This window comes from Sesamum indicum, linkage group LG3 (genome assembly GCF_000512975.1).
Source record: "Sesamum indicum cultivar Zhongzhi No. 13 linkage group LG3, S_indicum_v1.0, whole genome shotgun sequence".
Taxonomy (NCBI): Eukaryota; Viridiplantae; Streptophyta; class Magnoliopsida; order Lamiales; family Pedaliaceae; genus Sesamum; species Sesamum indicum.
In genome coordinates this window covers 9,639,801-9,650,658 of record NC_026147.1, presented here as the reverse complement: position 1 = coordinate 9,650,658, position 10,858 = coordinate 9,639,801, and the positions used below count along the sequence as shown (strand labels likewise).

General features: G+C 35.9%; 4 protein-coding genes across 5 annotated transcripts in view; 1 reads left to right on the top strand and 3 right to left on the bottom strand.

Annotated features, from left to right (window-relative positions):
* LOC105157889 lies at positions 4-2,661 on the bottom strand (the record flags this gene model as incomplete). The annotated part of the gene is given in 5 exon segments (XM_011074405.2): positions 4-166; positions 782-819; positions 1,508-1,560; positions 1,663-2,115; positions 2,401-2,661. Coding segments are annotated over 5 exon segments (720 nt in total), but the record flags the coding sequence as incomplete, so codon positions are not given.
* On the top strand, positions 4,821-7,032 carry LOC105157887 (RING-H2 finger protein ATL3). Its single transcript, XM_011074402.2, has one exon. It carries the CDS (start codon positions 5,592-5,594, stop codon positions 6,495-6,497), a length of 906 nt encoding a protein of 301 aa, XP_011072704.1. The 5' UTR covers positions 4,821-5,591; the 3' UTR covers positions 6,498-7,032.
* LOC110011677 lies at positions 6,434-8,278 on the bottom strand. 2 transcript variants are annotated; one of them, XM_020692278.1, is made up of 2 exons: positions 8,111-8,278; positions 6,434-7,949 (listed from the first exon to the last, which is right to left on the bottom strand). In XM_020692278.1, exons 1-2 carry the CDS (start codon positions 8,181-8,183, stop codon positions 7,501-7,503), a joined length of 522 nt encoding a protein of 173 aa, XP_020547937.1. In that variant the 5' UTR covers positions 8,184-8,278; the 3' UTR covers positions 6,434-7,500. The 2 variants fall into 2 exon arrangements, with proteins under 2 accessions (XP_020547937.1, XP_020547938.1); XM_020692279.1 differs by having other exon boundaries at positions 6,434-7,914.
* LOC105157886 (probable ubiquitin-conjugating enzyme E2 33) overlaps positions 9,240-10,858 on the bottom strand; it is a 4,468-nt gene continuing 2,849 nt past the window's right edge. The window contains exons 4-10 of the mRNA XM_011074401.2: positions 10,820-10,858; positions 10,599-10,662; positions 10,422-10,483; positions 10,306-10,345; positions 10,196-10,223; positions 9,958-10,049; positions 9,240-9,735 (exon numbers count right to left, since the gene is read on the bottom strand). Coding sequence (XP_011072703.1) covers positions 9,459-9,735; positions 9,958-10,049; positions 10,196-10,223; positions 10,306-10,345; positions 10,422-10,483; positions 10,599-10,662; positions 10,820-10,858 — 602 coding nt within the window. The 3' untranslated portion in view covers positions 9,240-9,458. The remainder of the gene's footprint in view (positions 9,736-9,957; positions 10,050-10,195; positions 10,224-10,305; positions 10,346-10,421; positions 10,484-10,598; positions 10,663-10,819) is intronic.

Sequence of the window (10,858 nt, the reverse complement as noted above, 5' to 3'; positions counted from 1 at the left end):
TTGTGAATCCCAATGCAATTCTTCCTCACCTAGAAGACCTTTCCGGGCAGCCACAGCAATTAGATTCTGCCACTCATAGTGGCAAGTCTCCTGGAGCATCAATTTCTCACGGCGTCTTTCCCACCCCAGACGGACACCAACACCAATTTTTATCCTTGTTTCTTCACTGAAAAGTAGGCAAAAGAATAAAGTGGACATGCCCTTAAGTGGTCCATTCACTAAACCAAAGATGAACAGCATCAATTTTTATCCATACTAATCAGAATGCATAATTTGTGGATCTTTCCCCTGTTCTGGAAAATGATATACCCCAAAATCAGTAACAACCATCGTATTCATTTGAGAAGTGGTGCAGCTTTATTGGGGATACATGAGCATACAGAACATATTAAATCAATGGATATTCACAATATTATCGGTGAGAACAAGTTTACAATAATACCGACTCTAATAAGTGTGACGTCATAGAAAAGAATGAAAAGTTTTGACAGATCTATCAAAAGCAATGGTAAACTGTTGACACGAAAAAGGTGGTAACAGAACACTTAAAGTCTCAGGTCTGGCCTCTAGTTATTTCCATGAATTACTTGCAGGATCACAACATATTAACAATTCTTCACTGACCTCAGCTACATCCAGAAACTGAATCAGTATCATGCATCCTACGTGAGCATAAGCATTTCTAGATATACTTCTTACGCCCAAAGTTGGCATTGAGCAGAAAACCAGTCCTATAAATGGCAGATGCTCACCAAAAAGCACACAGAAAGAGTTAACCTACCTTTGGGCATGCCCCAGGTTAACTAGCTTCATCTTGACCTGTGTGGTTTAAAATCATTAGTGCCTTTTCACGATATCAAAAAGAAAATATTGCAGCTAGGTGATATTGACAAGCGGAAATCAATAAATTTAATGTACTGACAACTTAACTCATGACCAGAATTACATAAAAAAAATTGCTGAACTCATCGATGCAAGAGAAAAGAATAAAGGATCAAAGCCCTTGATCCAACTTAGCTGATGCAATATGAGCATGCAACAATGTCTCTCAAGGATATTCTGACGGAAACCCAATTAAAATCAGCTGCCAGGCCTGGTTCTAACTAAATCATATATTTGTCTTCTCATAGTTTAGAAAGTTAGTTGGACGAACTGCAGAGCTGTAGCATCAAACAGTATCAAGAGCATACAAGTTCACAACCCCCCCCCCCCCAAAAAAAAAAAAAAAAAACCAGAATCCAGAAGAAGATGTAAAGCAGTGTGCATGTTTCACATAAATAGTGAGTCAAGAAATAAGTATGCGAACTAGTACACTGCAACATGATTGGTTTATAGAAAGAAACTAGAATACTTGGTTAGACAGAAATATCAGCAGCAGTATGTTCCAGAACAGCTACATCGATAGAATTATGAATTGATATTATGTTCCAGATCACTGAGAATAATCACAACAATCTCAAACACTTGTTTTTTACAATACTATCCTTAGCTTCTTACATGACATCACCTTAGGATCTTGCATTGCCAGCCTGGTTCTCTCTTTAATCCGCTGTAAGGTTTCTGTACATAATTAATACGTTTGAGACATTGCTGGATCCAATTAAAGCTCAAAAGTATACGTAATCAGTTCAGATCATTTCAAAATGCAAAGCATTAAATTACCTGGGCTGTGCTTTTTCCCTTTGTTCCAAGGCGTGTTTCCTTTGTTCGCTTTGGAAATCCTCATCCGTCTCAACTTCTCCCTCTCATCTACTTCCATTGAGTCTTCACTTGATGATTGCGACTTAAAGTCAGAGGAAATTGGCCTTACTGAATCAACATCCATTGTCAACACATTCTGATACCCTCTTATCCCTCCACTTTTCCCCATCACACCAGTAACTTCCAGGGTAGCAACCGATTTTATCATCAGTCCCCCCCGCCATACCTCAGTTCTCCCCAAGTTAAAGTTTGTACTCACTTTTTTTGTGATACAAAAAGTTCTCCAAGAAAATGTAGACGCCAATCCCAATCCCTTATCATATCGTACTACGAGCTTATTACGAAAGCGGGCTTCGGACCTAAATGCTAATACATTGTTGCCGAAACAAGAACAAGGCTGTGAAATAGCAATATCTGCAGGAGAAACATAACGGTGGATAGCTTGAATACAATCTTCCAGATTCACAATAGAAAAGGACTCCAATTCACTTATCTCAACATGCAAACACAAAATTGAAAAGAGACTCCAATTCACTTATCTCAACATGCAAACACAACATTAAATCAAAAGAAAAAGTAAGCTGCAAAAAGCACAACCGGAAAGAAACAACCCAATCAAGTTACGAAAATTTCACCAAATCGAAGAACTTCAAAAGAAAATATTAGGAAGAGAAACATAAGATTCTCCTCTTGCTTTACCTAATAAAGGCATGGGGAGCTCATCAAGTCGGAACTCCAGAGCACGCTGTTGAGATAAAATTATTGGTGGCCCGCCTTCAGTAGAAATTCCATGAACCCGACTAAGCTAATTCCTTCTCTGCTATACTTTGTACATCTTTGAAATTAAGCGCAATGAAAATCAGAGGAGTAAGGGGTTCCTGTTGAACTGTTATAATCAGCGTCGGAAGGATTTGGGACAGCAGGAGCCACACAGCCACTGTTTTTGTGTGTCAAGAGCCAGCGCCGGTGGATAAAGATAGGCATATGACACAAAATTGCACTTTTAATCCCCCAACATAGAATGTCTTACAACTTTGGATCGTAAATTTTCAGAAATTGCCATTTCATAATATTCTATAAATTACTTGACCATTGTAATAAAGCATGTGGATGTTAACGCTTATTTAAGTTGATTGAATATAAGATAAACAAATTATTTTATCTAAAGAGTTTGTAATTCGGCTTGCAATTGGATCACTCTTCATTCCCCAATTTATTAGGGGTATTCAGTTGGATTAATTATTTTTAAAAAATTCAAAATCGATTCGATTTGGTTTTTTAAAATATATATATAAATAATTTTAATATTTTTTCAATTTTATCCAAAAATACCTGCATAAAAATATCAAAATTTAAAAAATAAAATATATAATTTATAAATACAATTCAAAATTTTAAATTAAAAGAATATAATAGCAATCCGTTCATTTAATTTAATTCAAAATCAAAATGCAAATTTAAATTAAAATTAGAGCTCACTGCTAGTGCTGGAGAAAGTTATCAAATATCAATTGACTCAGTTCTAATTTTAATTTTGATTGATTGATTTATTTAATAAATACATAGATAACTAATATATTTATTTATATACATTATTAATCTATAATTTAATTATATTTATTTACAAAAAAATAAATTATTTATTAAGCTTGTTTTTTTGATAATACAAACTAAAGTATCATATTTTAATATCATCTAAAACTAAAATATGATATATTAACTAACAAGTCAAATTATGCCTTGTGGTGAATTTTAAACACTATTTTATTTTAGTGAATATTAAAAATTATAACGATAAAATTCATATGTATAATATTAAATATTTATTTTTTAAATAATATCAAAATATACTAAATTGCTGAAATAGTGATTAAGTTTATTTTTAGATAATATAAACTAAAATACTGTATTTTAATTTTTAATATCATCTAAAACTAAAATATGAGATGTTGACTAATAACTCTAATAGATAGTGAATAAATGAATTTTCTCAATCATAAATTTGTAATGATCAAGTTCATATGATTATATTAAATATTTATTTTAAAAAAATATTAAAATGTAGTAAATTAGTGATTAAGCTTTTTATTAGATAATATAAACCAAAATAGTAAAGTATCATATTGTAAATATTTGAATAATGAAGAATTGAAAATTGAGGAACAAACGAGTTAGAAGAAGAGAGAGTGTGAGTTAAAAGTTAAAAGTAAAATATATAATATTTAATATAATTTATAAAAATAAAATATATATAAAAAAATTTTGGTTTTCAGTTTGGTTCGATCACCGAACAGTGAAAAGAAAATGAACAAAAAATTAATTTTTTTTTAATAAAAAAAAATCGAACTGAATGTTTCGATTAGACCGATTTTAACCCTACGAGTTATTAGATAGGAATGAAGATAAAAAGCAAGGGAAATTCAAATTTGAAATTAAAAATAATTAGTGGCATAATGAGAGGTGGTAGTAATTAGGCGATAAAATCATTTCAAATTCATCATTTTGTTGGGCTAATAAGGTTTAATTATTTATAGAGCCGCACCCCTTTTTGACCTTATTTCTCTCAATCTATTCCGGTGCACAAATTTATTATATTTCAACTTTTCAAATTTTAAATCATTATTCTTCATCTTTTTCCTAAACTAACCTTCAATTTCCGACAAAACAAAAAAAAAAATAGAAATTCTATTACATTATCAGTAATATCAAAATTGATTAAATATATGATGTATAATCATATAAGTAGTGCTTATATTGCAAAAAGGTTCATATTTGAAGAAACCCAATTATGGTAGCAAATCTTTGATTAATTATATGTAATCTAGTGTAATTAATTGTCATAAATGATGAAATTAGTAGAAAAGCAAATAATAATAATAAAAAAAAAGAAAAAGAATGAAGTGGGTGTGGGTGTGGGTGTGGGTTTGGGAAGGCAGAATAATGAGTTGTGTTGGGGGGAAGGGAATGATTTATGATTACAACTCCACAACACTCTCTAACCAATAAATATTGTGGCCCACACTCTCTCTGGGCAATTAAGATATAAGTGATATTTACGTACCCAAATGTTTCTTAACATATTATTAATCAATATTTGATTATGGTAAATAAACAATAGTGAAGAGGGAGTTAGGAGGACAGTGGTCATCACCATTCACCATTCACCATTCACCATTCACCATTGGATTGGAAGCCACGCTCAGTTGATTCTTCTATCTATCTTCTCAATCCTCCATTTAATACGGCGCCGTGCTCCCTTCATTTTTCCCCTCATCTCTGCCGCTGACTGCTCTCTTCACACCATTACATTTCTTCTTTTTAGTGTCGCTTTCTCCCACCTCTCCTAGTGCTAGACCAATACCTCATCATCTTCTTCTTCACCTTCATTTTTTATTCCAACTTCTCCTTTTAATATATGTATAAATACACCAGCTCTTTTTTTGTTTAAATACAAAAAAAGAGATTCTATTGGATAATTTGAATTCAAACTTGATCTTCATCTTCTCTTTTGCTGCCTCCCTTGTTTCTTCTCATTGTTGTAGCCCAGATAAAGATGAATCCTTTCTTGGGTTTTGCTTGAAACCTCAAGATTTTCTTCGAATTTCAAGAACCAGATAATTTTAAGAAAATCTCCCCACTCCCACATGCCTCAAACGTGGGATGCACTCTGTGATGTTGTCAAATTCTGAAATTTCACCTCAAAATCTTGTCTTGCTTTTGCTTTAAATATATTGTTTGTATTGGAACTCTAATATATACTTTGCTCAGCTGTTCAAGATTGCAGTTTTCTGGAATCTATCAGCTGTATATTTTTCTGTATTTCAAGAAATCCTTCCGGGATTCTGTTTTCAGAGCTAGGCAATTGACAGCTAGTGTTTTGATCTGAGGAAATGGGAGACTCAGGTAATGGCGGTGCAAGACTTGGAAACACCGGAGTGATTGAGCTGACGGGGAAGATAATGGTGGTGGCAATTGTCCTCCTCTTCTTTGTTGTGTTCTTTGTCTTTTGCCTTCACCTCTATGCCAAATGGTTCTGGTACCGCCGCCAAGAAAATACCGCGACCACCTCCACAAGGCGCCGCCGCCGCTTTGATTTCGCGGCGGGCCACCAAGAAATTGTGGTTGTATCAGCCTTGCGCCACGGCCTTGACCCTTCTGTTCTCAAAACCATTCCTGTTATAGTCTTTGATCCTAAAGAGTTCAGAGATGGATTAGAGTGTGCAGTTTGTTTGTGCGAGGTTTCTGAAGGTGAAAAGGCCAGACTTTTGCCCAAGTGCAATCATGGGTTTCATGTTGATTGCATCGACATGTGGTTCCAGTCACATTCTACTTGCCCTCTTTGTAGAAATCCTGTGGCAAATCAGAGTCAGTCGAATTCTGCCGCTGAATCGACATTGGAGACTATACTTCAAGCTCCTATAGGGGAGAATTCAGGTGTTGATGCTTTCTCGACAGAGGCTCCAAATTTTCCAACCAATGTGTTGATTTGGGGCAATGAGATTCAAGTTAGCACTCTTGGTCCTTGTGTAGAGGGAAATCATCAAGGTAATGCTATTGCAGAACCATCAAGTTCATCATCATCATCATCATCATCATCGATGGGTTCAACAAGCGGTAGGCCTGATGGGATGTCGGTGATTGATATACCAAGACAGATCAATGAAGAAGAAGAACAGAAATCTCCAGTGCCCACAAGACTCAGGTCATTAAAGAGGCTTTTGAGTGGTAATAGAAGAGTTAATCCTTCAAGCCCAAGAAATTTGGATCTTGAACAAGGAGGTAGAGGCCAAAGTTGATTCCTTCTTTCTATGCATTGATGGAAGGAATGCTAATTTTGTTCGTTGGTTGGATCCAAGGGATTGACGTGCAAGTTGCAGGTCATCAGAATTAATGGTTTTTTGTCAGTTTGGCCATTTGGCTTTGATGAACTCTTCCAGTTCACATAAGATTTGGCTGCATTCAGAGTGGAACTGAACGTCCACTTATTGGTAGACCTGAAGATGATTAAAATGTCCGTTAATCGTGTTTATTTGTTCAAGGTTCTTTAATTCTTGATTAAGATGAAAGGTAGCCGCGTGCTACCTGTATCTTTTGAGTCCTGTTTTAGACAGAAAAATTGGTTCTTGTTTAGAAAACCTGTTTCATACAGCATGGAAATTGAATATGCTGTTTCGTGTATAAATATAGGTTTTGCTTCTCTGTTTGTGGAAGTGAATGTTACCATCTTCTCTCACAGAAGAGTGTTAGACAAGAAAGATTCAGCGAATTCGTCCACACAGTAGCTATTATGTGTTGCAGAACTGTGACAATGAGAAGCCGTATCTTTCTCTAGAGTTATTGACGTATGGTTCTTTGGCTGTTTTGGATAATCCAATGTGGTTTTTTTCTTTCTTTTTGTGCTTGATTTGATTCTCAGGAGACATAGTGTACTTATGGTGGAATTTATGAGAAAAATCATCTGATTGAGACTTGAGCTCATGCAGACGCTCTATTTCCTCTCTCATTTCTCATTCAGGAAGCTGGAAATATCCAAGCATTATGTCGAAATAATTCAGTCCTTATACATGGAACAATTTTCTTGTTCATTAAAGTGCATCAATCAGTCTCGACTGCCATGTTTAGCCAACTTCAAGCAAATCATATGTAGTTTTACACAGATGGACAGACAATATCTAGCAGCTGCCTTGTCCCACCAAAACAAGGATTCACACTTATCCGACCGACATTCATTAATCGTGCTATTGATTAGCATAAAACTCCGTAAACAAGACACTAAAGAGGTTTACTTTTGATTTGCTGCTACTTTACCAAGTAAACAGGCCCATAAGAATGAAACTTCTGAGGACTATTAAGCTGCTGGCCAAGACACATATAGGGCACCTCATACTCGTCTGCCCTCTTTGTTGAACTGAAGAGACTGATTAGGGGGCCAGATGCTGCCCTCTGGGCTCTGGCAGTCATAATGCCACCTACAGCTCCCTGGCCCTGGACTGGACCCGGAAAATGTTGACGCCTTGGCTTAGGAACGGTGGATCCCTTCGTTGGTTGCTTGGTCGATTTATGTTTCTTGTCTGTCTCCAACCAGGAAAACAATGAGCCTTTCCATGATTTCCTGTTCTTTTTCTCCAAATCAAACTGTTTCTTTCCTGCTGCTTCAAGTCGTGCAGTATGTAAGTTTCCCAGGCATGCATTCTTTCTTGCTTCTTCCCAGAACTGGAATGAGTTGGGGTGTTTAATCAACCAGTAAACTATGAACACACAGTTTACAAGGGAATAAACAACAAGAACTGAAAACGTTAAGTACTTTTGAACATTTACTTAAGAGCCAAAATCTGTGTCCCCTGACAACGCAAAAATAGAGAAATTAAGTTCCTTGGAAGCTAGAAAACAAAACATAACTGTGTAATACCTGCCTGATAATCAAACTCATAGTTGCAATAATCCACTGTCTGACATCTTGAGAACATTGTAGACGTAGCCATCCTTTAAGAATATACAAGAAACGACTCACATCATCATGAGTAAATAAAAAAAGTTAACATAAAACCCACAAGTAGTTGCCTCTTGGCAAGTTATCTATGGAAACCACAAAGAATGCATAGCCAACTTATAAGTTGGTTCTTTGACTTTTTTGCAGAGCGTGCAAAATAACAATAATAATCTTTACAATAAATTCACAGATTTATTTGCTTCTTTCTTTGGGTAGTGAAAGTTATCACTAGTGTTTGTTTGGAAAAGGACATGGGGAAATTAGATTTAATAAGTACGCTTTGCAAGTGTTTAAAATAAATGTTTATTAACTTATTATTGAAAATAAATTGAAATAGTGTTTGTTTTACAACTATTAATTTTAACTGTTTAAATGAAGTTGATTTAAACCAAAGGTATAAACAGCTTTCCACCAACTTTTTCAATTTTTTCTTTCTTTCTTTTTTTGGGATATGAGAAAAATTGGAGAATCTTGTTGGGGAGATTTCGACGATTTTCCAGTTTCTTGAGAACAAAGGAGGTGAGTTTTGGCAACCGAAAAGTCTGACACTATTCTTGCTGCCATCCTAACAAAGCAAGTGAATTTCCCAGGTGGTGTACGATTGTTGTAAAAACAAACAACAAAAACATAAGTACAGACCATAGATGTTAAGGGCAAACAAAGGTGCAAGCCCATCACCATTCTTCTGCTGTGGACTGGCGATGCCTGAGCGCCATTTCGGCTGTTGCCGGGTACAGACAAGTATTGGAGTTGGCCGAGAGTCGAAGGACCATCTCAAAGGTGATAGGGGGAACTGATGAGGTTTGATGGAGAAGAGGATTGATGCCGTTGCTGATGCTCGAAATTAGAAACAATCCTCAAATTTATAACGTGCAAGGGAGGATGCATCCTAATAATGGAAAACAGTCCAACGCCTCTTAAAAACCTCTCAGGTGTCTTTTATGATTTATACTGAGTTTGGAAGCCAGTTCATTTGATTTAGGTTTAAAAAGCACAACACTTCATAGGCTATATCCAAATCAAGTAAAACTGGACAAGAGGGAGCACATTTCTCCACCTGTTGATGCATCAGAATTTAATGATACACGGACGTGCAATTATAAACTTAATGGCAGCACTGAGACGATGACATCAGATGGTTACTCAACACACTTCTTTCATTAGCACAACCACTATACAAGTCCTGTTTGGTACATTAAAGAATTCTGGGACATCAAGAAATGTAGGACCTGGACACTTAACATTCCCCTTCCATTATCGTTATGTATCAAATTTGAAGCAGAGGCAGGGCCATTACAGCAGCAAAAATGAAAACTAGCAACATCAGCAACCAGGTAGGAAAAGACCGCCGCCTCTGCTGGTTATTCAACTCCTTCGCGACATGCATATTTTTCAGCTCCTCTTTAGCTCCACGTCTTTTTAAAGTAGGCCCAGAATTTTCATCCTGAATAGATTCTTGTGTTGCATGATCTATGGATTGCTCAGCTGCTAGCTGTTCTTCATATTTCTCTACGTATTCTGGAAACAATTTCCTGAAGGTTGGGCTGTTGTGAACAGAGAAAAAATGTGAGCCTCATATCCACGAAAATCAAAGTTAAAGCAACGCATTAGTTGAGTTTTATTGAAACAAAAAATTGAGGTAATTGCATTGTTATTCTATTTCATGTATTGCTTGAACAATGCAACTTAACTGACTTTATCATTATCATAAAAGAAATGAAGGGGCAGCTTATGCAGTGATTCTATAAACAAAACAAGAAACTTACATTTTACAGTTAAAAGCCAGAGAAGCCTTTGCAAGCCTTTGTTTCTCTTCTTCTGTAGTTGAGACACTGCCTGTGGTAGGACTATTGTCCATCTGAAAAGCAACCAGAAGGATCAATTGGTTTTTTAGAGAACTTTGGAATAAGGAAACTATTTCGTATATGGATAAAAGCATTGCAATACCAAAAGGAGAAAGCAAACTAAAACCTATCCTCACTCTAACATTAGCAAACAACTCACCATGAATGAAAGGAGCCCAGTGAGTATGCTGCATGCAAATGGGATAAATTAGAAAAAAACTTAAATTGGTAAGAAAAGAAAGGAATAGAAATATTTTCCCCACATGTTACCTGGACACGGACCACATTGGGTTCCAACTCTCTGGATGAACTGGAGAACAGAAGTAGTGCGAGATGAGAAATCATTAGGAAAATACAAGAAACTGAATCTAACCCAAACAACTTACAATCACTCATGGACAGGCATATCTTCTTTTGTGTCATAAAGCGTCCATTTGGAGTAGTCATGCTACAGAGGTAAAAAGATTTTAGATCAAGAATCTGCTCATAAATGCCCGAATCACAAATCCTTAAAATTATGACTGGCGTTTGTTAATGCGATTTGTGACAAGATGTAAAAATACCTGATTCCTGGAGGTTTAAATGGGTATTCCGGTGGGAACTTTATCTTTCCATAGTAATATCCACCTTGCAGGATTGAGAACAGTAAAAGAAAATGAAAAGAGAATCATCATCAGTATTACAAAATCCTCGGCATTAAAAGCACTGTTCATTTATGTGCAGAAACACACACAAGCTCAACCCATTTATTAGCTAGCGTTTTTTTCGGATAAGAGCCAGAAACCTGCAAAGGGTGTTCCTTGACTTCCCTCCAACACATAAT

What these genes read in the sequence shown, in the direction of transcription:
- LOC105157887 (XM_011074402.2), top strand. Translation starts at nt 5,592, where the DNA reads ATGGGAGACTCAGGTAATGGCGGTGCAAGACTTGGAAACACCGGAGTG.
- LOC110011677 (XM_020692278.1), bottom strand. Translation starts at nt 8,183, where the DNA reads ATGGCTACGTCTACAATGTTCTCAAGATGTCAGACAGTGGATTATTGC. An exon ending in TGAGTTTGATTATCAGGCAG is followed by an intron (nt 7,950 to 8,110) that starts GTATTACACAGT and finishes GTGTGTTCATAG; the next exon opens with TTTACTGGTTGATTAAACAC.